The 22,418-nt window shown below is 41.6% G+C and overlaps 4 protein-coding genes and 1 pseudogene across 4 annotated transcripts; 4 read left to right on the top strand and 1 right to left on the bottom strand.

Annotated features, from left to right (window-relative positions):
• Positions 1-763: 763 nt before the first annotated feature.
• On the top strand, positions 764-9,414 carry LOC135471405 (histone H2A-like; annotated as a pseudogene).
• Positions 5,230-7,051, bottom strand: LOC135469697 (uncharacterized). The gene is made up of 2 exons (XM_064748252.1): positions 6,910-7,051; positions 5,230-6,701 (listed from the first exon to the last, which is right to left on the bottom strand). The coding sequence occupies exons 1-2, from the start codon at positions 7,049-7,051 to the stop codon at positions 5,230-5,232; spliced, it is 1,614 nt and encodes a 537-aa protein (XP_064604322.1).
• A 5,210-nt stretch (positions 9,415-14,624) lies between the features above and the next one.
• LOC135471427 (histone H4) lies at positions 14,625-15,018 on the top strand. The gene has a single exon (XM_064750659.1). It carries the CDS (start codon positions 14,639-14,641, stop codon positions 14,948-14,950), a length of 312 nt encoding a protein of 103 aa, XP_064606729.1. The 5' UTR covers positions 14,625-14,638; the 3' UTR covers positions 14,951-15,018.
• A 1,558-nt stretch (positions 15,019-16,576) lies between these two features.
• Positions 16,577-17,040, top strand: LOC135471426 (histone H2B, gonadal). The gene has a single exon (XM_064750658.1). It carries the CDS (start codon positions 16,621-16,623, stop codon positions 16,993-16,995), a length of 375 nt encoding a protein of 124 aa, XP_064606728.1. The 5' UTR covers positions 16,577-16,620; the 3' UTR covers positions 16,996-17,040.
• Positions 17,041-18,140: 1,100 nt separating this feature from the next.
• Positions 18,141-19,075, top strand: LOC135471425 (histone H2A). The gene has a single exon (XM_064750657.1). It carries the CDS (start codon positions 18,382-18,384, stop codon positions 18,757-18,759), a length of 378 nt encoding a protein of 125 aa, XP_064606727.1. The 5' UTR covers positions 18,141-18,381; the 3' UTR covers positions 18,760-19,075.
• The last annotated feature ends 3,343 nt before the right edge of the window (positions 19,076-22,418 follow it).

The raw sequence follows: 22,418 nt of genomic DNA, 5'->3' as shown, positions 1-22,418 counted from the left end.
GGCAATGCAGTTTTTATATTTATACTTGAATACACGCACGTGCATATTTTCTCCCAGGCGTGTGAAGAAAACCTGTAGTATCGCCTATTATATATAGTTGGACACCGCCGGTTCGCTTCACCATGCAAGCCCATTTATGAAGTCAAAAAATACATACAAAGATAATATATACATGTACATATATGATATATGAACCTAGGCCTACCCGCCCGGCATGAACTTCCAGTCGAAACACTTTAACAAAGGATCCCTGCACATGTTAACGCTTCTCTTTTAATAGAGTACTCTGCCTGTCGTCCTCAATCCACGTCCCCTCGACCCGCCACCCCCATCCCCATCCCCAACCCCCAACCCCCACCTCCCGGACATGAAACATTGCCTGCACTCGTAACATTCTATCACACGACTCCATGGGGGCCTAAGCCGACTGGAATCCCACAATATATGCATGAGAAATTATAATTGCATAATGGCAAAGCCGTGCACTCAGCTCCGAAGCAATAACCACATGGGTGGAAACAGGTGAATTCAAAATAAACTTACGAACCCATCCTCAACCACATCATGCCCATGTAAGTTGTGTATATGCATTTATTTTTTATTTTTTTATTTATTTACTGGTTTTAGGGCCACTTTCCTGGCGGATATCGTGGCCCATCAAATCAGTGTTTTATTTATTTTTTTTTTTTTTTAACACGTGAATATTTTGGTTACATAACAGCAGTGCGTTGGTATACTATTTACATATGTACATGAGTCAATTAGTGGGATTAACCTCTTTGTGGTAGCATGTTATAGCTTATTGTATAGGTTGAAATGCTGCCATGGTCATTTAACAGAAAGGGGATAAATAGTAAGCTATTTACAGAGATTAACGTTATCTTTACATTAGAAATACATAGATCTGCATTAAAGAATTACAATGAGTTGCCTATACAGAAATTTACACAGAGAGAAAACAACAGTAGCGCTTTTATTTATTGTTTAACAGTTTTGTTCTCTTGCTTCTCTTGCTGTGTATATGCAAGCACACATGCACACCTATATACGCATTATAGGCCTACATGTCCACGTGTGGGTCAAGGCATATAACCTGACCATGTAGCTAACCCATACAATCACTGGATTTGCGTCGTATATCTTGTTGGTATGTGGGGAAACGGGCAGAAAGTGGAACATGAAATCTTCTCTTGTCGACATACTAGAAACACACGCGTGCAGAATGCCCACGGACGTGGTAATCCTGGTCAGTACTCAATCTCCTGTCTCGTAGCCGAGAGGATATACGAAAACACGCCCGCCAATGATACATCACTTTTAGTGCTCTCTGTCAGGTCCGCGCTCCGCTTTTCCCTCCAACTTTACAAGCCGGGCTTGTCTTATAAAAGGCCGATCGCCTCGGCGGCACGTCACTCTACAGCGCTATCTCTGACTGAGCAGCAGCCGTACCGCCATGGCACCCAAAACACCAACCGGCTCCAAAGGAGCAAAGAAGGCTATCAAGAAGTCTGCCCCCAAGTCCGGGGACAAGAAGAAGCGTAGGAGGAGGAAGGAAAGCTACGGCATCTACATCTACAAAGTCATGAAGCAGGTCCACCCTGACACCGGCATCTCGTCCAAGGCCATGTCTATCATGAACAGCTTTGTCAACGACATCTTCGAGCGTATTGCCGCCGAGGCCTCTCGCCTGGCTCACTACAACAAACGCTCCACCATCACGAGTCGGGAAATCCAGACCGCTGTCCGTCTTCTCCTGCCCGGTGAGCTGGCCAAGCACGCCGTCAGCGAAGGTACCAAAGCTGTCACCAAGTACACCAGCAGCAAGTAAACTCCTCGTCGCTTGAAAACTCCCAACGGCCCTTTTCAGGGCCAACCAACCCTTCCCGGAAGAGTACTTTCTCTTTCTGAGCACTGGTTTATGATCGTTCCAGGTGTACCTTATACTGTACCGTGTGATACCGCAATAATTCTCTTGTCAGTAAGCCATTTAGTTCCGCTCGAGCCGACCCTGTCAGATGTGCACCCGTGTATGTAAGCATCAATTCGCCCCTTTCCAGTTCAGCGCCTCCTAGCGGATGAATCGCACACGGAGGAATGTCATGGCCGCGTATGGGGTCATGTAGCAGTTTCGCCTGTTTTTTCAACAAAAGCTGTCGTCTTTTTCTTTTCATGACATCTGCGTGATTGAGGTGAGGGATTAGAAATAACCATGTATCTATATACTCACGTGTGTTTTGCATGAAACTCATATTTAGTGTTAAAAATGCAATACTTCGACAACGTAGATGCAGCGGACTCGTTGAAACAACAACAACACTTTCATGTTCAGTAAATGTTTCTTAGATGCAGAATGTAACACTCTGAGATCGAGCAACACAGCTGTGAAACTAACAGAAAGTACATCCCCAAATGTGTCGGATTGTCAGTAAGCGACTTTTACCGCTGTCTACAGTAATTTCGTCTTCCCTGGCGAACCTCACGCTCTTACACATTATCTAACTTAATCTTATATTGACCTTGACAAAACATGGACTATGGCAGTAACACTTTCAGGGTCTACCACCATCTTGATAAGGTAATAAATCCTATACACTAGGAAAATGGGATTATTTCACGAACAGACATGATTGCCGTGAAAACTTTAGCTCATAGGCATTTACAGAGGGCAGAGGATTGACAACAATTCTAATGTCTGCGTGAACTGTGGCACATGTCGCTCATGATCAATCCAACATATCTGGAGCTGTTTGCTTCCGTAAATCTCATGAATGTGTTGCTTGATTTCAGAATTACAGGTAGTAATTTCTGACTAGTTCATAAATTGCTCTAAGAAAAATATATCCATTTAGCATGTTTTGAATGCATGTGCAATCTAGGTGTTCATTTAGGTTCACAGCTAAATATAGGCCTGTTAAAATGTATAGTTTACTATTGGTATTCAATGTTTTTGAAATATTTTGGACTTAATAAACCTTATTCATGTTCTTGTACATAAAGAATGGTATAAAAGAGACGAAGGGATGCTAGATCTACACTTATACTGACAACTTATTCTTCTGTTTGCTTCCAGAAAGAATCTAAAATGCCTCATCATTGCTGTGTGCCTTTGTGTTCAAGTGACACTAGACTTGAGAGCTGTAAACATTTGTCATTTCACAGTTTCCCTTCGGACAAAGATTTGGTAAAAAAATGGATTGTGAACATAAGGAGAGACATTGGTAAAGATTTTGCCATAAACAGACACACTCGTGTGTGCTCTTTACATTTTACAGAGGATTGTTATCCAAAACACCAAGGCATAAGACGTCGTCTTGTGAAGGATGCCATTCCAACAGTTTTTCATTGGTGTAAAGGCACCTCCACTCAGCATTCTAGGAGAAAGATTAAGAAACAGATTTCCTCAGTAGCATCCGAGAACAAGGAGAACAAAGCAGCTACAGGTCTTCAACAGTTTTCTGTGGAGGAGCATTCTTATTCCCGCCAATACACTGATGGGGCTATGTATACTATATATCCTACAACTTTGAGAAGATATTTGGAGAGCAGCAGTAGTGGGGATGACAGTTTAGAAGATTATGAACCTAGCGTCTCACCTGATAAAGCCTCTGTTTTACAGACCAATTTAAATCTGATGACACTGCGCTATGAAGAAAAGTTTACTTTGCTCAGATTTTGCAATTCTGACAGTGACATAAAGTACTATACAGGATTTCAGTCTTATATATCTTTATCATGTTTTTTTCAGTTTCTTCAGCCAGAATGTAATTTTTTATATTATGTGGGCACAGAGAACACATCATCTGGTACACCGTATGACTTATTAAAGAAACGTGGACCATCTAGATCACTCTCACCAATGGAAGAGCTCTTCATAACACTAGTGCGTCTTCGTAAAGGACTACAAGAAAGGTTAATTGGTGATCTGTATAGCATATCTGAGGGTCATGTATCTAAAATTGTCAACACATGGATTATTTTTTTAGCAGATAGATTTCGATCATTACCAATCTGGCCAAAAGCTGAACAAGTGCGAAAGACCATGCCAGCATGCTTTAGAGAACATTATTCAACAACACGTGCTATTGTGGACTGTACAGAACTATTCATTGAACAACCATCTGCATCTGACTGTCAAAGAGAGACTTTCTCATCTTACAAACACCACAACACTGCGAAGGGACTCATTGCAATTTCTCCGGTAGGTCAACTTACTTTTATTTCGCCATTATATGCTGGGAGATGTTCTGACAAAAAGATTATTCGTCACTGTGGGCTCCTAGACTTACTGGAAGATGGTGATAGCCTCATGGTTGATCGGGGATTTGACATTCGCGAAGATGTTGAAAGAAGGGGGGCTTCTCTTATTATTCCACCATTTCTGCATGGACAACAGCAGTTCACAGATGAACAGTTAAAATTCTCAAGGGGAGTTGCAGCTGTGCAACTTCATGTAGAACGAGCAGTGAGAAAAGTTAAGGAATTTGAGATCATTCGGAACATTGTTCCTATATCTTTGTCAAACTTTACAGGTACATTATTTAAAGGTTAGTAACTTAGATCAGTTAGCACTTTGTCTAAAGTAAACTGGTTTTAAAGATTAGAATTGCTTCTCGTTTGCTCGAACATCAAAGGGCTTTAACTGCAGCTTCGAGTCAGTAGGTTATCAGGTACTTGGCGAAGGTCGATGGTTTACTCCAATAAACTATGGTTTTCTTCAACCATACACTTCACGAGCCCTCATATGAGTAAAAAATTCTTAAGTACAGCATTATCAATCAACTAAATGTAAGTTGATAATAAGTAAAAAAAAATTATTTCATAATACATTGGCTGGCTTCAAGAAGTGAATTACAACAATTCAGGATTGGCATGGGATGGAATTGTTACATATCATGTGACACTGCGAACAAATTTTGTTTCACTTGGCTTTACTTTTATTTAAGGAAACTCATCATACTCAAAGGAGACATATACATGTATCATCACTTGCTCTATATAATAGATGAAGTTCCTTCAAACTCTCTTACAATTTGATTGAAAATGCTTCATTATTAGTATCATGGGAAAATAACAAATGGAAATGTGATTAACGAATCTATGGTATGTAGGCATATTTCTCCAGTCATACACATGTGCATGTAAATAGAGTAAATGATGACTGGACATTCTTGAAAAACATTGCTCCACAATATGTAATTCTGACATGACAATTGAAAATGCTTAATATTTCTACAAATGAATGTATTGGAGGCGATCAACAAAGCTAGGCAACAAATGATGGAAATAAATATCAGATAGCTTTGGGAGCATTTTGTTTTCAAAAAAGTGTTTGTCTTTTTTAATGGAAACAATAACAATATCATCTGGAGGCACAAACACCACCATATCACAAATATTTACACCAGTAATATTAAGCTGACCTTGAATTTGATAAAAATAATCATGAGTCTCAGACAGTTTCACCTCTCCGTCAACATATTTTAAGTAGAAATTATTTTCCTTAATTTGTTGACAAATTTTGACCTTCTTTTGAAACACACTGTAAGGGCACTTAACTTCTACAAGTTTCAATTCACTGTTGGTAAGCACAATTTTATCAGGACTAACACCTAAATATGGTATTTTGGGATTTATTATTAAACCTGCTGAGCAACTTTCACAGGGTTGGACTTCACTATACTTGGCAAATGCAGCTGACTCATAATCTACACCATGGCGGACACTTCTGCACGTGAAAAACTTCTGCTTTCTATTGAAAGTTGTTATTGGATTAGTACATGATTTTAGTCTACAGAAAGTCCCAAAGTTGGATGCCGTTATTCTATGTTGGCGCTGGTCAAACCAAAACTTACTCTTACTCTGTAATCGAGTTTTCTTTTCAATACATCTAGATGTTTCAATATTTACTTCCACAATGGAACTGTAGTGTTGTTTCTCTGATGCAGTCAATTTAGTTGTGTAATCATCCACACTAAAGTTATATTCTGTTCCATTCATTAATTCAAAAAGTTCAGAATGAAGGCTTCCATCCATTTGCTGTTTAGGCAACACTGGAATACATTGATTGGTCCTGATGGTGTCTATGACTGGTAACTTAATACAATTGGAATCATATAAGTTAACAAGTTTCTGAATTTTTACCTGTGTCACAGTGCTTGCAAACTCAGGTACAGGATTATGTTGCTTCACACTACAACCAAGGTCCCCTTTTACTGGTCTCTCTGGGTCATGCTTAACAAAGTTTATGTCAGAAAAAAGCAGTGGTTCATCTGTCACAGGTTTTCGGACATGCCACATTTGAAGTTTTTGTGTGCATGTCTTAGCATCTGGGATTTTGTTTATCCCTAGTCTGTACAGATCTATCAAACAATACAAAGTTGCCACAAGATGCTTACACTGGCCATCGATTCCAGCAGGGCACGAACAGGTTGACCACTTAAGCCTTCGACTGCCCTTGAAACAGATAAACACATTATAGGACAGCTGTCTCATGGATGCCTGACACTGACTACGGAAATATACATAATTTCCGTTTTTATTGCTGCTCAGTCCAGTAACACGACCTTCTCGAAACAGGTTCCAGCCTTCAACACAATGTCTTTTGGTTTCTACTTGAATGACAGACTCATCGATGTCCTCCAACAAAAATTCTTCTCCCCATCCCTCTTTCGGTGCTACTCTCCCTTGAAACCCAAGAAAACCTGAAATGCAGTTTTGACAAATTACCACATGACTGGGTTAACTTTTTCTGTCCTGACGTGTTACTTTACAAATATGATTGTAACAGCTGACTGAAAATAGCCTAACATATTAACACTGTCAGATCAATTAAGTCATTACAATAAACAGTCAATATAATATTAATGTGCCCAAAAGTAAGTAGAAGTAAAATGACCCCGTTTTCTATACCTTTACGCGACAGTGATGGATTTTGTGCCATAACATCTGTACATGGTGGGCAGTACCATCTTCCAACAGCATTAACTTCACCCTCTTCCAGATCAACACAGGCAGGATGGAACCATTCGTCACAAAAATCACACTGGATCATTGTTCTATCAGGATCATCTAATTGTTTACATAAACAATAAAGGCGAGTGTCCTCCTTTCTGGTTTTTGCATCACTGATATCTTCAGCCACAGTTTGTTTCTTTCTCTTGCAATTCATGGCTCTAGGTGAACTGTTTAAACAAAATTAGAATATCATTGAAAAATGAATATAATCATACATGTATTCATTCACATTTAAATGAATAAGTCTACCTATCCATAAACTAAATTACAGCTGATAGGCCTATTATGTTTTAAAAGCTTACAACATGTGCATACATAAACAAGTCTCTACGGGATTAAAGTAAGGCGTATTACACTACAAAGCAGTTCTCGGGAGAGACTTTCCATCTTACAAACGCCAAAGTACTGCGAAGGTTAGAACATTGTAAATTGTGTTGTTGTTGTTGAGGCTAAGCTAGCTGGTTGTATTTTGTGTAAACAGTACTATTTTAAGTCCTATACCCTTCTCACAACCATTCAGTGAATCATTATAAACAGTTTGTCCTGTTAATTCACTTTACCTTGATTTTCTTGCGGCTTCGGAATGAAACTGGCGCCTGATAACAGAAAAAACTTAGAGACGGCCCGATGACCCCATACGCGGCCATGACAGTCGTCCGTGTACGACCATCCGCTAGGAGGCGCTGAACTGGAAAGTCGCGAATTCCCCAAGCCCCGACGCCTAAACGCATAGATTGTATAGAGAGCGAAATTAACACACAATCAATAAATAAACAAACAAACAACCAACCACCCACCCACCTCCCTCCACGGCGGATGACCATAGACATTTGACGTGAATATCACAGTTTTATTCATTCTGCATGCGACATGTCTACACTATAGGTGTAACGGCACTATGTATGGTTAGCCTGTCGTCCTAAATGGATGGCTTCACAAACTCGACCGACACGAGCTAAAACGACGCATTTGCATGTATGCAGATATATATTTACTACATGGTTCATCATGTGCCTACCAGGCCGGTTACCCATGCATTTCCCTTGACAAGAAAACTATGGCAAGACTGTATACACACACGGTAATCCGTACAAGTGTAGGGCTTATACACCTGCACATCGCATATGCTGCACAAATATATATATATATATATATATATATATATATATATATATATATATATATATATATATATATATATATATATACTTCAGTCGTTTGTTACGAGACTTCATGCATGTGGCCTGTAAAGAGTCAATGGACACCGATGACATATAGGCCTGTACATATACACTGAGAGGGACAGATATACTTGCGCGACTGAGCTGAGCAGCACCTTCATACATACACACGTACATGCATACGTACATACATATACAGGCAGAAGGGTATATATACTTGGGCGATTGATCTAAGCAGCACCTTCATACATACGCACGTACATGCATACGTACATACATATACAGACAGAGGGGTATATATACTTGGGCGATTGATCTAAGCAGCACCTTCATACATACATACATGCATACATACTTACATATAAAGAAAAAATGAAATTTGTCATATATATTACACAACCCTGGCCATTCAGCTCGATAAAGCAGCCATGTCCATAGCTGTCTCTTCTTCCTCCCCCCTCCCGCCCCCCCCCCCCAAAAAATACCCCCAAACCCCAACCCCGACAGCCTGTATCCACAAGGCTTTGTTCCTGAACAGTTTTGCGCCTAAAAGCGCGGACCTTTCAGAGAGCCACGGTCATCGACTAACACGGCTCAGGGATTGGTCGCCCGCCAAAACCTGCCTAAAAATAGCAGAATCCTCCTCGGCAGTATAAAAGCGCTGACTAAACGCGCAAGCCAGTTATTATTGAGATCTGTCTCCGTACACTCGACTAGCACAGCAAGCATCATGTCTGGACGTGGTAAAGGCGGTAAAGTCAAGGGAAAGAGCAAGACTCGCTCATCCCGCGCTGGACTCCAGTTCCCGTCGGACGTATCCACCGTCTGTTGAGAAAGGGCAACTACGCCGAGCGAGTGGGAGCCGGAGCTCCTGTCTATCTGGCTGCCGTGCTCGAATACCTGGCTGCCGAAGTTCTCGAGTTGGCAGGAAACGCCGCCCGTGACAACAAGAAATCCAGAATTATTCCTCGACATCTCCAGCTGGCCGTCCGAAACGATGAGGAATTGAACAGGCTCCTGTCCGGCGTCACCATCGCCCAAGGAGGTGTCTTGCCCAACATCCAGGCTGTCCTCCTGCCCAAGAAGACCCAGAAGGCCGGCAAATAAGCGCCCAGAACACCGACTGTCTGTCAGGACACTATCCATCCAACGGCCCTTTTCAGGGCCAACCAATTCTTCCCGAAAGAACCTTTTCCATCTAAGCACTTGTAAAGCAATCCCATGCACTCACTTTTACGTACATGTCTATACGTACATATGTGTGCATAAACGTGTGCATGTGCATATGTATGCAGGATCTCAACGTACGTTCCCACGTGCACATTCCTGTATGTCTTCGTGTAAGCAATTGGCACGTTCTTCCGACATTCTTTGAAAAAATTAATCCGTTACATTTAATATAACACACATGTGTACACACACACTCACTCACTCTCTCTCTCTCTCAGTGCAACATATTGATTCTATTACACTAACTTTGGGGTTATTATATGTTGAATATGACAGCATTACGTTATAACAAAATACATTTTATTACATAACTCAGATTCTATTAAAATAAACAGATTACTTCTTAATTTACATGTCCTATATATAAAATCTTACATTCATGTAAGTAAGAGGACAACCTCTCCCCCTCTCTCTCTCTCTCTCTCTCTCTCTCTCTCTCTCTCTCTCTCTCTCTCTCTCTCTCTCTCTATATATATATATATATATATATATATATATATATATATATATGTATATACTCGCCATGACGTGCATGGCTGAAATTCTGCCGATGTGGCGTTAAGGCATCCCAACCACATACACCTCGCTCACTCACTGCTCTTCGCCTGCTCTCCCCATGCATGTATGCATGCAGCTGTATATAGTGTGTAGCGCAGTAAAGTGACAAACATCCACAAAGAGCAATTTGAGCACTACTTAAAATGTTAAATTGTGCTAAATTAAGCGGAAGTGAGTGGACCGAGAACCCATCCATAAAGCTCCTATATTTATTGATTTATTTTATTTATTTACTTGCTTACTTACTTGTTAATTGCTGTTTTACGCCGTGCTCAAGAATATTCCACTTATACCACGGCAGCCAGCACTATGGTGGGACGAAACCGGGCAGAGCCCGTGTAGCTTCCAACTTGTATGTCCACGTATATATAAATAAGTCACTGAATGGAGGCATCCATACATGGACTCACACAAAAAATGTAATAATAATAATAAAGAAATAAAAAAGACGGGTCCGCAGTTGGAGGACAAGTCACCATGCACCCTTTTGTGTCGAAAACAAAAACTAAATGGCCGCCCATTGTTAAAGCAATGGGGAAAAGGTCACCTTTTGCCATGGACTTCGCTAGCGACCAGTAAGGCCTATAGTTGTACAAAATAACTTCACGAAAGCTCTGCAGAAATACTCAGACTATCTGGAAAGCTGAAAATTATACGAATCAAACGGATGCAAGATCGCTGACAGCGATTCGAACACAGACATTTTCCTGTGCAATAAACCAAATTTGCCCGCAAGAGCCCTTCATCAAAGTGCACTCCAAATGAATGCAACACTTGCCCGCCCAAAGCCAATGCTTCTTCAGGCATGTGCGCAGCGTTTTTACATTATGTGATGTACGCCCGTATTTATTTCATTTCATCTTTATTTTATTTTATTTTTTTGGGGTGGCATTTCAGTGTACTCGCGGATCTATATTTAGCCTACATGTAGATATACATACGTATATATTCTACCTTAAACCGGAATTTTGGCCACTGGACAAAATGATTACACATCCCTGCACTGGCGTGGGTGTTATATCAAGTTTCTTGAATAGCGAGTACACATTTTGTGCAAGCTTGCACGGAGGTCCGTGCGTGCCATCTATACATCCGTGCATGCAGCATTGTAGTTGCAAGGAGATCGACATGCATGCATGCATGCAGTGGCAGCAATGGACGCCGGCGTATGGACTGAGGTGCTTTCCCCATCGAACATACGTTCAGTATGTACATATGTAGCAAACCAAGTAGAATAAATGTGTGAAGACATTCTAGCTATTCGAGGAACACAGCAGGTACTGGTACGCGTGGAGCAATGTCACAGGGCAGTGCATAATGTAATAGGTTTAAGGTTAGGGGCTTGTGCACGAGTGCCAAAACAGAGCTTCCCATTCGATGGCACCATATAGATGTACGTAAAATGATGCTGTTGTCAAATGTATAGTGGCATATACTTAGCTGTAGCTGTAGACAGCACAGGTCCGCGCAGGCATGCAGGAGAAGCAGGCTGACATGCAGGCCATGTAGCAGAGTTGGTTTTCGAGTGGCCGTTCAGGGGGAATAACTCTAAAGGGAATCTTTCTCATCGGTCCAGACCGAAATACGTGGCGCGCGCCAATCAGTGAACCTAAGTTGGAAAGTGCATTGCTGCTGGGGCAGCGTGTATATAAGATCGCCCGTCTCCGATATGTGCGGTATGCTCTCAAAAAAGTCAATGTGCGCCGTGTCGTAAGCACGTTTTGTACACAAGATGTGTGTGCGTCTCAGGTAGGCCTACTCATGCAATTTGATCACATTAAACTTTTGAAACTTTTCTCAAAACACCATCCGTACCAAATTTCAGTCTTGATCCCTGTACCTCAGCAGAAGTTGTAGATGTTATCATGGGACTGAAGAATAGCTCTCCTGGCCTAGATGAGATTCGTGTTTCAGTTGTAAAGTATTGTGCCACAGCAATAGCGAAACCGCTGACCCATATAATAAACTTATCGTTTCAAACTGGAATATTCCCTGATAAAATGAAAAGTGCTAAACTCACACCACTGTATAAATCGGGTGAAATGAAGGAGTTTAAAAATTACCGACCAATATCTGTCTTACCGTGTTTCAGCAAAATCATCGAAAAACTGGTGGCTAACTGTCTGACGACGTTCCTCGAAATGAACGATATTATAATGTATATTATATATTATACAGTCAACAGTTCGGTTTCAGATCGCATCACTCTACTACACATGCAATAATTGCTCTATATGATAAACTAGTAACTGCTAAAGAAACAAATAAGTACAGCATCACTCTTTTTCTAGACCTTGCAAAGGCTTTTGATACTGTAGACCACAATATATTGTTGAAAAAACTCGACCATTATGGTGTCAAAGGTCTTAGTAATATATGGTGTAATGATTATCTGAAAGACAGATCACATTGCCTTTTATACAACGATTGCCGATCAACTACTAAATACATGAATATTGGTGTTCCTCAGGGCTCAATCCTAGGACCCCTTCTCTTTTTAATATACATTAATGACATTAAAGATGTTTCATCTCTACTTGATATCATATTGTTTGCTGATGATACTAGTGCTGTCCTTTGCAATGATGATCCAGCACACCTCCTGGAAACTTTTAATCGTGAAATTGAAAAAATTTACGATTGGCTAGGTTGCAATAAACTGTCTCTTAATATTAAGAAAACCAAATTTATGTACATCGCTCCCAATCGCAGAATAAATAATCATGCTACTCCTTTCCTGGCTATAGCAGGCGTAAATGTCGAAAAAATCCAGACCTTCAATCTCTTAGGTATAACTTCCAATGAAAGATTAACGTGGACAAACCACATAAATAATATCTGCAAAAAAATATCCTGTAATTTAGGGGTGAAAAATCATATTAAATATGCCCTAAAGAAAAATACTCTGTTCATCCTGTACTATGCACTTATTAACCCACATATTACGTACTGCAATGCTGTGTGGGGAAATACTTATGAAACACATCTTCTTCCCCTGATCCGTCTTCAAAAACGAGCATTACGCATTATTACCTCCTCTCATAAATACGAACACAGCGCGCCTATTTTTACTGAGTATAATATCTTACCTGTTACCGCGGTTAACACCTTTCAGACACTCCAGTTAGTTCACAAATACTTCTACAATCCTAGCATTACTCCATTATACACCCGTACTTACTTGACAAAACAGTCTGATATTCACTGCTAATCCAACTAGAACATCATATTTTAACTTACACCGACCATTTCATAGAAGCAATCTATCCCTACACACTTGTAAAATAAAAGGACCGATCGAATGGAATAAACTGCCCTCCAATTTAAAAGAAATCACCTCTTTATCATTATTTAAATCGCCTTTGAAAACTTTACTCCTGAGAAAAATATACAGCTGATGAAGCATATAGCTATAATCATTGCTACACCAAGTCATCCACAATTGTGCATACGTTTTGAATTAACTCAGTTGCGACACGTAGTTTCTTGCTTAACGTTTTCTCTTGATAGTATATTGTTGTCGCCTTGATTGATATGAATATTAATACATAAGTGCACTTGTGTGCGTGTGCATATTTGTACACATATTTACGAATGTAAATTCTCTTTACTGTCTGTATATCCTTACATTTAGGAGTGGGTGCTACAGTAGTAACTACTATGTGTATGCATAATTAGGTACACGTGTACGTATGTGCAAGTGCTTCATTCCAACATATGAGTATTAACCAGTTAGCATCTCTTGTCAATTAAATTTAAACATGTTATGGGATACAATAAGCCCTTTGGGGTTTCTGCTCCCGCCAGAGTGCTATAAGTTGTATTATGTTGACAAACTGATGTATCCGTACATATGTAATTATGTGTGTGTGTATATACCTGTTTGTATTAACCTTGATTAAGAAAAACCATTGTTATATAGGCCTACTTATACTGTGCACATTACGATAATATTTAAGATGTATTTGTATGAATATACGTCCATGTACATACATATGCGTGTGCCTGTGTGTTTGCGGGTGTGTATGTATATGTATGTATATGTATGTGTGTATGTGTGTGTATATATATTTATATATAACCATGCGGATACAAGAGGTTTAGGTACAGAGAGGTATTGAGATGTTCTTCCTTTTCTACTTTCTTTCTGGTGAATAAATCAAATCAAATCAAAATCAAAGTGTATGTATACGCTTGTTTGCCCGCCTCTTTTCACAGTTACCCCCATTCAGGACTTTGCCCAACATTTAGTGCTTTTCCGTGTATTCAGATTTTGTCCATGCACCTCTACCTGAAGTGTGGAATCGATTTCCATGAAACTTAGCATATATAGGCCTACATCTTCTCTGTAATCTAAGCTTGTGGGTGTTGAAGGTTAATTACTGTGGAATGAGAAGTGGGAGGGGGTGACGGGGGGATTGGGGCGGACGGGACAGACTGCTTTGGATCGAGGTATTCCTTAACGTGTCGAGGTATGGCTTTGCATGCTGCGCCTGACTGGCAGAGCCAAGCCGGCCCGCGCTTTTCAACCAATCACCGCTCAGATAATTGTACACGCCGTGCTTTCGTCCAGGTCCGAGTCGCGGGTATATAAACCGCGGCCGGGCTTGTGCTCAGCATATTTCTACTTGCTCAGCTCGATAGAAGGTATAGATATGTCTGGACGCGGTAAAGGAGGCAAAGGTCTGGGAAAGGGGGGCGCCAAGCGCCACAGGAAGGTTCTGCGTGATAACATCCAGGGTATCACCAAGCCAGCCATCCGTCGTCTTGCCCGACGAGGTGGTGTGAAACGTATCTCCGGTCTGATCTACGAAGAGACCCGCGGTGTCCTCAAAGTCTTCCTCGAGAACGTCATCCGTGATGCAGTCACCTACACCGAGCACGCCAAGAGAAAGACCGTCACAGCCATGGATGTCGTCTACGCCTTGAAACGCCAAGGCCGCACTCTGTACGGATTCGGCGGTTAGACTCCAGCTCCTCTCGGACCACCAGCAACAACAACAACAACCCAACGGCCCTTTTCAGGGCCAACCAAATCTTCCCGAAAGAGATCTTTCAGTCTGAGCACTAGTGTTAAATTTTCAATATATGCATTCACAATCAGCTTGGTCAGTTCATGTCTGCGTGTTTCAAACGTGAGTAAACGCATGTCGATTTCCTCGTTCAGTGTGTAACGTGTACTCTGGCAATGCAGTTTTTATATTTATACTTGAATACACGCACGTGCATATTTTCTCCCAGGCGTGTGAAGAAAACCTGTAGTATCGCCTATTATATATAGTTGGACACCGCCGGTTCGCTTCACCATGCAAGCCCATTTATGAAGTCAAAAAATACATACAAAGATAATATATACATGTACATATATGATATATGAACCTAGGCCTACCCGCCCGGCATGAACTTCCAGTCGAAACACTTTAACAAAGGATCCCTGCACATGTTAACGCTTCTCTTTTAATAGAGTACTCTGCCTGTCGTCCTCAATCCACGTCCCCTCGACCCGCCACCCCCATCCCCATCCCCAACCCCCAACCCCCACCTCCCGGACATGAAACATTGCCTGCACTCGTAACATTCTATCACACGACTCCATGGGGGCCTAAGCCGACTGGAATCCCACAATATATGCATGAGAAATTATAATTGCATAATGGCAAAGCCGTGCACTCAGCTCCGAAGCAATAACCACATGGGTGGAAACAGGTGAATTCAAAATAAACTTACGAACCCATCCTCAACCACATCATGCCCATGTAAGTTGTGTATATGCATTTATTTTTTATTTTTTTATTTATTTACTGGTTTTAGGGCCACTTTCCTGGCGGATATCGTGGCCCATCAAATCAGTGTTTTATTTATTTTTTTTTTTTTTTAACACGTGAATATTTTGGTTACATAACAGCAGTGCGTTGGTATACTATTTACATATGTACATGAGTCAATTAGTGGGATTAACCTCTTTGTGGTAGCATGTTATAGCTTATTGTATAGGTTGAAATGCTGCCATGGTCATTTAACAGAAAGGGGATAAATAGTAAGCTATTTACAGAGATTAACGTTATCTTTACATTAGAAATACATAGATCTGCATTAAAGAATTACAATGAGTTGCCTATACAGAAATTTACACAGAGAGAAAACAACAGTAGCGCTTTTATTTATTGTTAAACAGTTTTGTTCTCTTGCTTCTCTTGCTGTGTATATGCAAGCACACATGCACACCTATATACGCATTATAGGCCTACATGTCCACGTGTGGGTCAAGGCATATAACCTGACCATGTAGCTAACCCATACAATCACTGAATTTGCGTCGTATATCTTGTTGGTATGTGGGGAAACGGGCAGAAAGTGGAACATGAAATCTTCTCTTGTCGACATACTAGAAACACACGCGTGCAGAATGCCCACGGACGTGGTAATCCTGGTCAGTACTCAATCTCCTGTCTCGTAGCCGAGAGGATATACGAAAACACGCCCGCCAATGATACATCACTTTTAGTGCTCTCTGTCAGGTCCGCGCTCCGCTTTTCCCTCCAACTTTACAAGCCGGGCTTGTCTTATAAAAGGCCGATCGCCTCGGCGGCACGTCACTCTACAGCGCTATCTCTGACTGAGCAGCAGCCGTACCGCCATGGCACCCAAAACACCAACCGGCTCCAAAGGAGCAAAGAAGGCTATCAAGAAGTCTGCCCCCAAGTCCGGGGACAAGAAGAAGCGTAGGAGGAGGAAGGAAAGCTACGGCATCTACATCTACAAAGTCATGAAGCAGGTCCACCCTGACACCGGCATCTCGTCCAAGGCCATGTCTATCATGAACAGCTTTGTCAACGACATCTTCGAGCGTATTGCCGCCGAGGCCTCTCGCCTGGCTCACTACAACAAACGCTCCACCATCACGAGTCGGGAAATCCAGACCGCTGTCCGTCTTCTCCTGCCCGGTGAGCTGGCCAAGCACGCCGTCAGCGAAGGTACCAAAGCTGTCACCAAGTACACCAGCAGCAAGTAAACTCCTCGTCGCTTGAAAACTCCCAACGGCCCTTTTCAGGGCCAACCAACCCTTCCCGGAAGAGTACTTTCTCTTTCTGAGCACTGGTTTATGATCGTTCCAGGTGTACCTTATACTGTACCGTGTGATACCGCAATAATTCTCTTGTCAGTAAGCCATTTAGTTCCGCTCGAGCCGACCCTGTCAGATGTGCACCCGTGTATGTAAGCATCAATTCCCCAAGCCCCGACGCCTAAACGCATAGATTGTATAGAGAGCGAAATTAACACACAATCAATAAATAAACAAACAAACAACCAACCACCCACCCACCTCCCTCCACGGCGATGACCATAGACATTTGACGTGAATATCACAGTTTTATTCATTCTGCATGCGACATGTCTACACTATAGGTGTAACGGCACTATGTATGGTTAGCCTGTCGTCCTAAATGGATGGCTTCACAAACTCGACCGACACGAGCTAAAACGACGCATTTGCATGTATGCAGATATATATTTACTACATGGTTCATCATGTGCCTACCAGGCCGGTTACCCATGCATTTCCCTTGACAAGAAAACTATGGCAAGACTGTATACACACACGGTAATCCGTACAAGTGTAGGGCTTATACACCTGCACATCGCATATGCTGCACAAATATATATATATATATATATATATATATATATATATATACTTCAGTCGTTTGTTACGAGACTTCATGCATGTGGCCTGTAAAGAGTCAATGGACACCGATGACATATAGGCCTGTACATATACACTGAGAGGGACAGATATACTTGCGCGACTGAGCTGAGCAGCACCTTCATACATACACACGTACATGCATACGTACATACATATACAGGCAGAAGGGTATATATACTTGGGCGATTGATCTAAGCAGCACCTTCATACATACGCACGTACATGCATACGTACATACATATACAGACAGAGGGGTATATATACTTGGGCGATTGATCTAAGCAGCACCTTCATACATACATACATGCATACATACTTACATATAAAGAAAAAATGAAATTTGTCATATATATTACACAACCCTGGCCATTCAGCTCGATAAAGCAGCCATGTCCATAGCTGTCTCTTCTTCCTCCCCCCTCCCGCCCCCCCCCCTAAAAAATACCCCCAAACCCCAACCCCGACAGCCTGTATCCACAAGGCTTTGTTCCTGAACAGTTTTGCGCCTAAAAGCGCGGACCTTTCAGAGAGCCACGGTCATCGACTAACACGGCTCAGGGATTGGTCGCCCGCCAAAACCTGCCTAAAAATAGCAGAATCCTCCTCGGCAGTATAAAAGCGCTGACTAAACGCGCAAGCCAGTTATTATTGAGATCTGTCTCCGTACACTCGACTAGCACAGCAAGCATCATGTCTGGACGTGGTAAAGGCGGTAAAGTCAAGGGAAAGAGCAAGACTCGCTCATCCCGCGCTGGACTCCAGTTCCCCGTCGGACGTATCCACCGTCTGTTGAGAAAGGGCAACTACGCCGAGCGAGTGGGAGCCGGAGCTCCTGTCTATCTGGCTGCCGTGCTCGAATACCTGGCTGCCGAAGTTCTCGAGTTGGCAGGAAACGCCGCCCGTGACAACAAGAAATCCAGAATTATTCCTCGACATCTCCAGCTGGCCGTCCGAAACGATGAGGAATTGAACAGGCTCCTGTCCGGCGTCACCATCGCCCAAGGAGGTGTCTTGCCCAACATCCAGGCTGTCCTCCTGCCCAAGAAGACCCAGAAGGCCGGCAAATAAGCGCCCAGAACACCGACTGTCTGTCAGGACACTATCCATCCAACGGCCCTTTTCAGGGCCAACCAATTCTTCCCGAAAGAACCTTTTCCATCTAAGCACTTGTAAAGCAATCCCATGCACTCACTTTTACGTACATGTCTATACGTACATATGTGTGCATAAACGTGTGCATGTGTATATGTATGCAGGATCTCAACGTACGTTCCCACGTGCACATTCCTGTATGTCTTCGTGTAAGCAATTGGCACGTTCTTCCGACATTCTTTGAAAAAATTAATCCGTTACATTTAATATAACACACATGTGTACACACACACTCACTCACTCTCTCTCTCTCTCAGTGCAACATATTGATTCTATTACACTAACTTTGGGGTTATTATATGTTGAATATGACAGCATTACGTTATAACAAAATACATTTTATTACATAACTCAGATTCTATTAAAATAAACAGATTACTTCTTAATTTACATGTCCTATATATAAAATCTTACATTCATGTAAGTAAGAGGACAACCTCTCCCCCCCCCTCTCTCTCTCTCTCTCTCTCTCTCTCTCTCTCTCTCTCTCTCTCTATATATATATATATATATATATATATATATATATATATATATATATACTCGCCATGACGTGCATGGCTGAAATTCTGCCGATGTGGCGTTAAGGCATCCCAACCACATACACCTCGCTCACTCACTGCTCTTCGCCTGCTCTCCCCATGCATGTATGCATGCAGCTGTATATAGTGTGTAGCGCAGTAAAGTGACAAACATCCACAAAGAGCAATTTGAGCACTACTTAAAATGTTAAATTGTGCTAAATTAAGCGGAAGTGAGTGGACCGAGAACCCATCCATAAAGCTCCTATATTTATTGATTTATTTTATTTATTTACTTGCTTACTTACTTGTTAATTGCTGTTTTACGCCGTGCTCAAGAATATTCCACTTATACCACGGCAGCCAGCACTATGGTGGGACGAAACCGGGCAGAGCCCGTGTAGCTTCCAACTTGTATGTCCACGTATATATAAATAAGTCACTGAATGGAGGCATCCATACATGGACTCACACAAAAAATGTAATAATAATAATAAAGAAATAAAAAAGACGGGTCCGCAGTTGGAGGACAAGTCACCATGCACCCTTTTGTGTCGAAAACAAAAACTAAATGGCCGCCCATTGTTAAAGCAATGGGGAAAAGGTCACCTTTTGCCATGGACTTCGCTAGCGACCAGTAAGGCCTATAGTTGTACAAAATAACTTCACGAAAGCTCTGCAGAAATACTCAGACTATCTGGAAAGCTGAAAATTATACGAATCAAACGGATGCAAGATCGCTGACAGCGATTCGAACACAGACATTTTCCTGTGCAATAAACCAAATTTGCCCGCAAGAGCCCTTCATCAAAGTGCACTCCAAATGAATGCAACACTTGCCCGCCCAAAGCCAATGCTTCTTCAGGCATGTGCGCAGCGTTTTTACATTATGTGATGTACGCCCGTATTTATTTCATTTCATCTTTATTTTATTTTATTTTTTTGGGGTGGCATTTCAGTGTACTCGCGGATCTATATTTAGCCTACATGTAGATATACATACGTATATATTCTACCTTAAACCGGAATTTTGGCCACTGGACAAAATGATTACACATCCCTGCACTGGCGTGGGTGTTATATCAAGTTTCTTGAATAGCGAGTACACATTTTGTGCAAGCTTGCACGGAGGTCCGTGCGTGCCATCTATACATCCGTGCATGCAGCATTGTAGTTGCAAGGAGATCGACATGCATGCATGCATGCAGTGGCAGCAATGGACGCCGGCGTATGGACTGAGGTGCTTTCCCCATCGAACATACGTTCAGTATGTACATATGTAGCAAACCAAGTAGAATAAATGTGTGAAGACATTCTAGCTATTCGAGGAACACAGCAGGTACTGGTACGCGTGGAGCAATGTCACAGGGCAGTGCATAATGTAATAGGTTTAAGGTTAGGGGCTTGTGCACGAGTGCCAAAACAGAGCTTCCCATTCGATGGCACCATATAGATGTACGTAAAATGATGCTGTTGTCAAATGTATAGTGGCATATACTTAGCTGTAGCTGTAGACAGCACAGGTCCGCGCAGGCATGCAGGAGAAGCAGGCTGACATGCAGGCCATGTAGCAGAGTTGGTTTTCGAGTGGCCGTTCAGGGGGAATAACTCTAAAGGGAATCTTTCTCATCGGTCCAGACCGAAATACGTGGCGCGCGCCAATCAGTGAACCTAAGTTGGAAAGTGCATTGCTGCTGGGGCAGCGTGTATATAAGATCGCCCGTCTCCGATATGTGCGGTACGCTCTCAAAAAAGTCAATGTGCGCCGTGTCGTAAGCACGTTTTGTACACAAGATGTGTGTGCGTCTCAGGTAGGCCTACTCATGCAATTTGATCACATTAAACTTTTGAAACTTTTCTCAAAACACCATCCGTACCAAATTTCAGTCTTGATCCCTGTACCTCAGCAGAAGTTGTAGATGTTATCATGGGACTGAAGAATAGCTCTCCTGGCCTAGATGAGATTCGTGTTTCAGTTGTAAAGTATTGTGCCACAGCAATAGCGAAACCGCTGACCCATATAATAAACTTATCGTTTCAAACTGGAATATTCCCTGATAAAATGAAAAGTGCTAAACTCACACCACTGTATAAATCGGGTGAAATGAAGGAGTTTAAAAATTACCGACCAATATCTGTCTTACCGTGTTTCAGCAAAATCATCGAAAAACTGGTGGCTAACTGTCTGACGACGTTCCTCGAAATGAACGATATTATAATGTATATTATATATTATACAGTCAACAGTTCGGTTTCAGATCGCATCACTCTACTACACATGCAATAATTGCTCTATATGATAAACTAGTAACTGCTAAAGAAACAAATAAGTACAGCATCACTCTTTTTCTAGACCTTGCAAAGGCTTTTGATACTGTAGACCACAATATATTGTTGAAAAAACTCGACCATTATGGTGTCAAAGGTCTTAGTAATATATGGTGTAATGATTATCTGAAAGACAGATCACATTGCCTTTTATACAACGATTGCCGATCAACTACTAAATACATGAATATTGGTGTTCCTCAGGGCTCAATCCTAGGACCCCTTCTCTTTTTAATATACATTAATGACATTAAAGATGTTTCATCTCTACTTGATATCATATTGTTTGCTGATGATACTAGTGCTGTCCTTTGCAATGATGATCCAGCACACCTCCTGGAAACTTTTAATCGTGAAATTGAAAAAATTTACGATTGGCTAGGTTGCAATAAACTGTCTCTTAATATTAAGAAAACCAAATTTATGTACATCGCTCCCAATCGCAGAATAAATAATCATGCTACTCCTTTCCTGGCTATAGCAGGCGTAAATGTCGAAAAAATCCAGACCTTCAATCTCTTAGGTATAACTTCCAATGAAAGATTAACGTGGACAAACCACATAAATAATATCTGCAAAAAAATATCCTGTAATTTAGGGGTGAAAAATCATATTAAATATGCCCTAAAGAAAAATACTCTGTTCATCCTGTACTATGCACTTATTAACCCACATATTACGTACTGCAATGCTGTGTGGGGAAATACTTATGAAACACATCTTCTT

The sequence above is a fragment of the Liolophura sinensis genome, chromosome 7 (assembly GCF_032854445.1).
Source record: "Liolophura sinensis isolate JHLJ2023 chromosome 7, CUHK_Ljap_v2, whole genome shotgun sequence".
NCBI lineage: Eukaryota > Metazoa > Mollusca > Polyplacophora > Chitonida > Chitonidae > Liolophura > Liolophura sinensis.
The sequence above is the reverse complement of the archived record's forward strand: the minus strand, read 5'-3'. Positions and strand labels throughout refer to the sequence as shown.

Excerpts from the sequence above, each read along its gene's own strand:
- LOC135471426 (XM_064750658.1), top strand. The coding sequence starts at position 16,621 with ATGGCACCCAAAACACCAACCGGCTCCAAAGGAGCAAAGAAGGCTATC.
- LOC135471425 (XM_064750657.1), top strand. The coding sequence starts at position 18,382 with ATGTCTGGACGTGGTAAAGGCGGTAAAGTCAAGGGAAAGAGCAAGACT.
- LOC135469697 (XM_064748252.1), bottom strand. The coding sequence starts at position 7,051 with ATGATCCAGTGTGATTTTTGTGACGAATGGTTCCATCCTGCCTGTGTT. Across the intron at positions 6,702-6,909 it reads TCCATCACTGTCGCGTAAAG|GTTTTCTTGGGTTTCAAGGG; the intron begins GTATAGAAAACG and ends ACTGCATTTCAG.
- LOC135471427 (XM_064750659.1), top strand. The coding sequence starts at position 14,639 with ATGTCTGGACGCGGTAAAGGAGGCAAAGGTCTGGGAAAGGGGGGCGCC.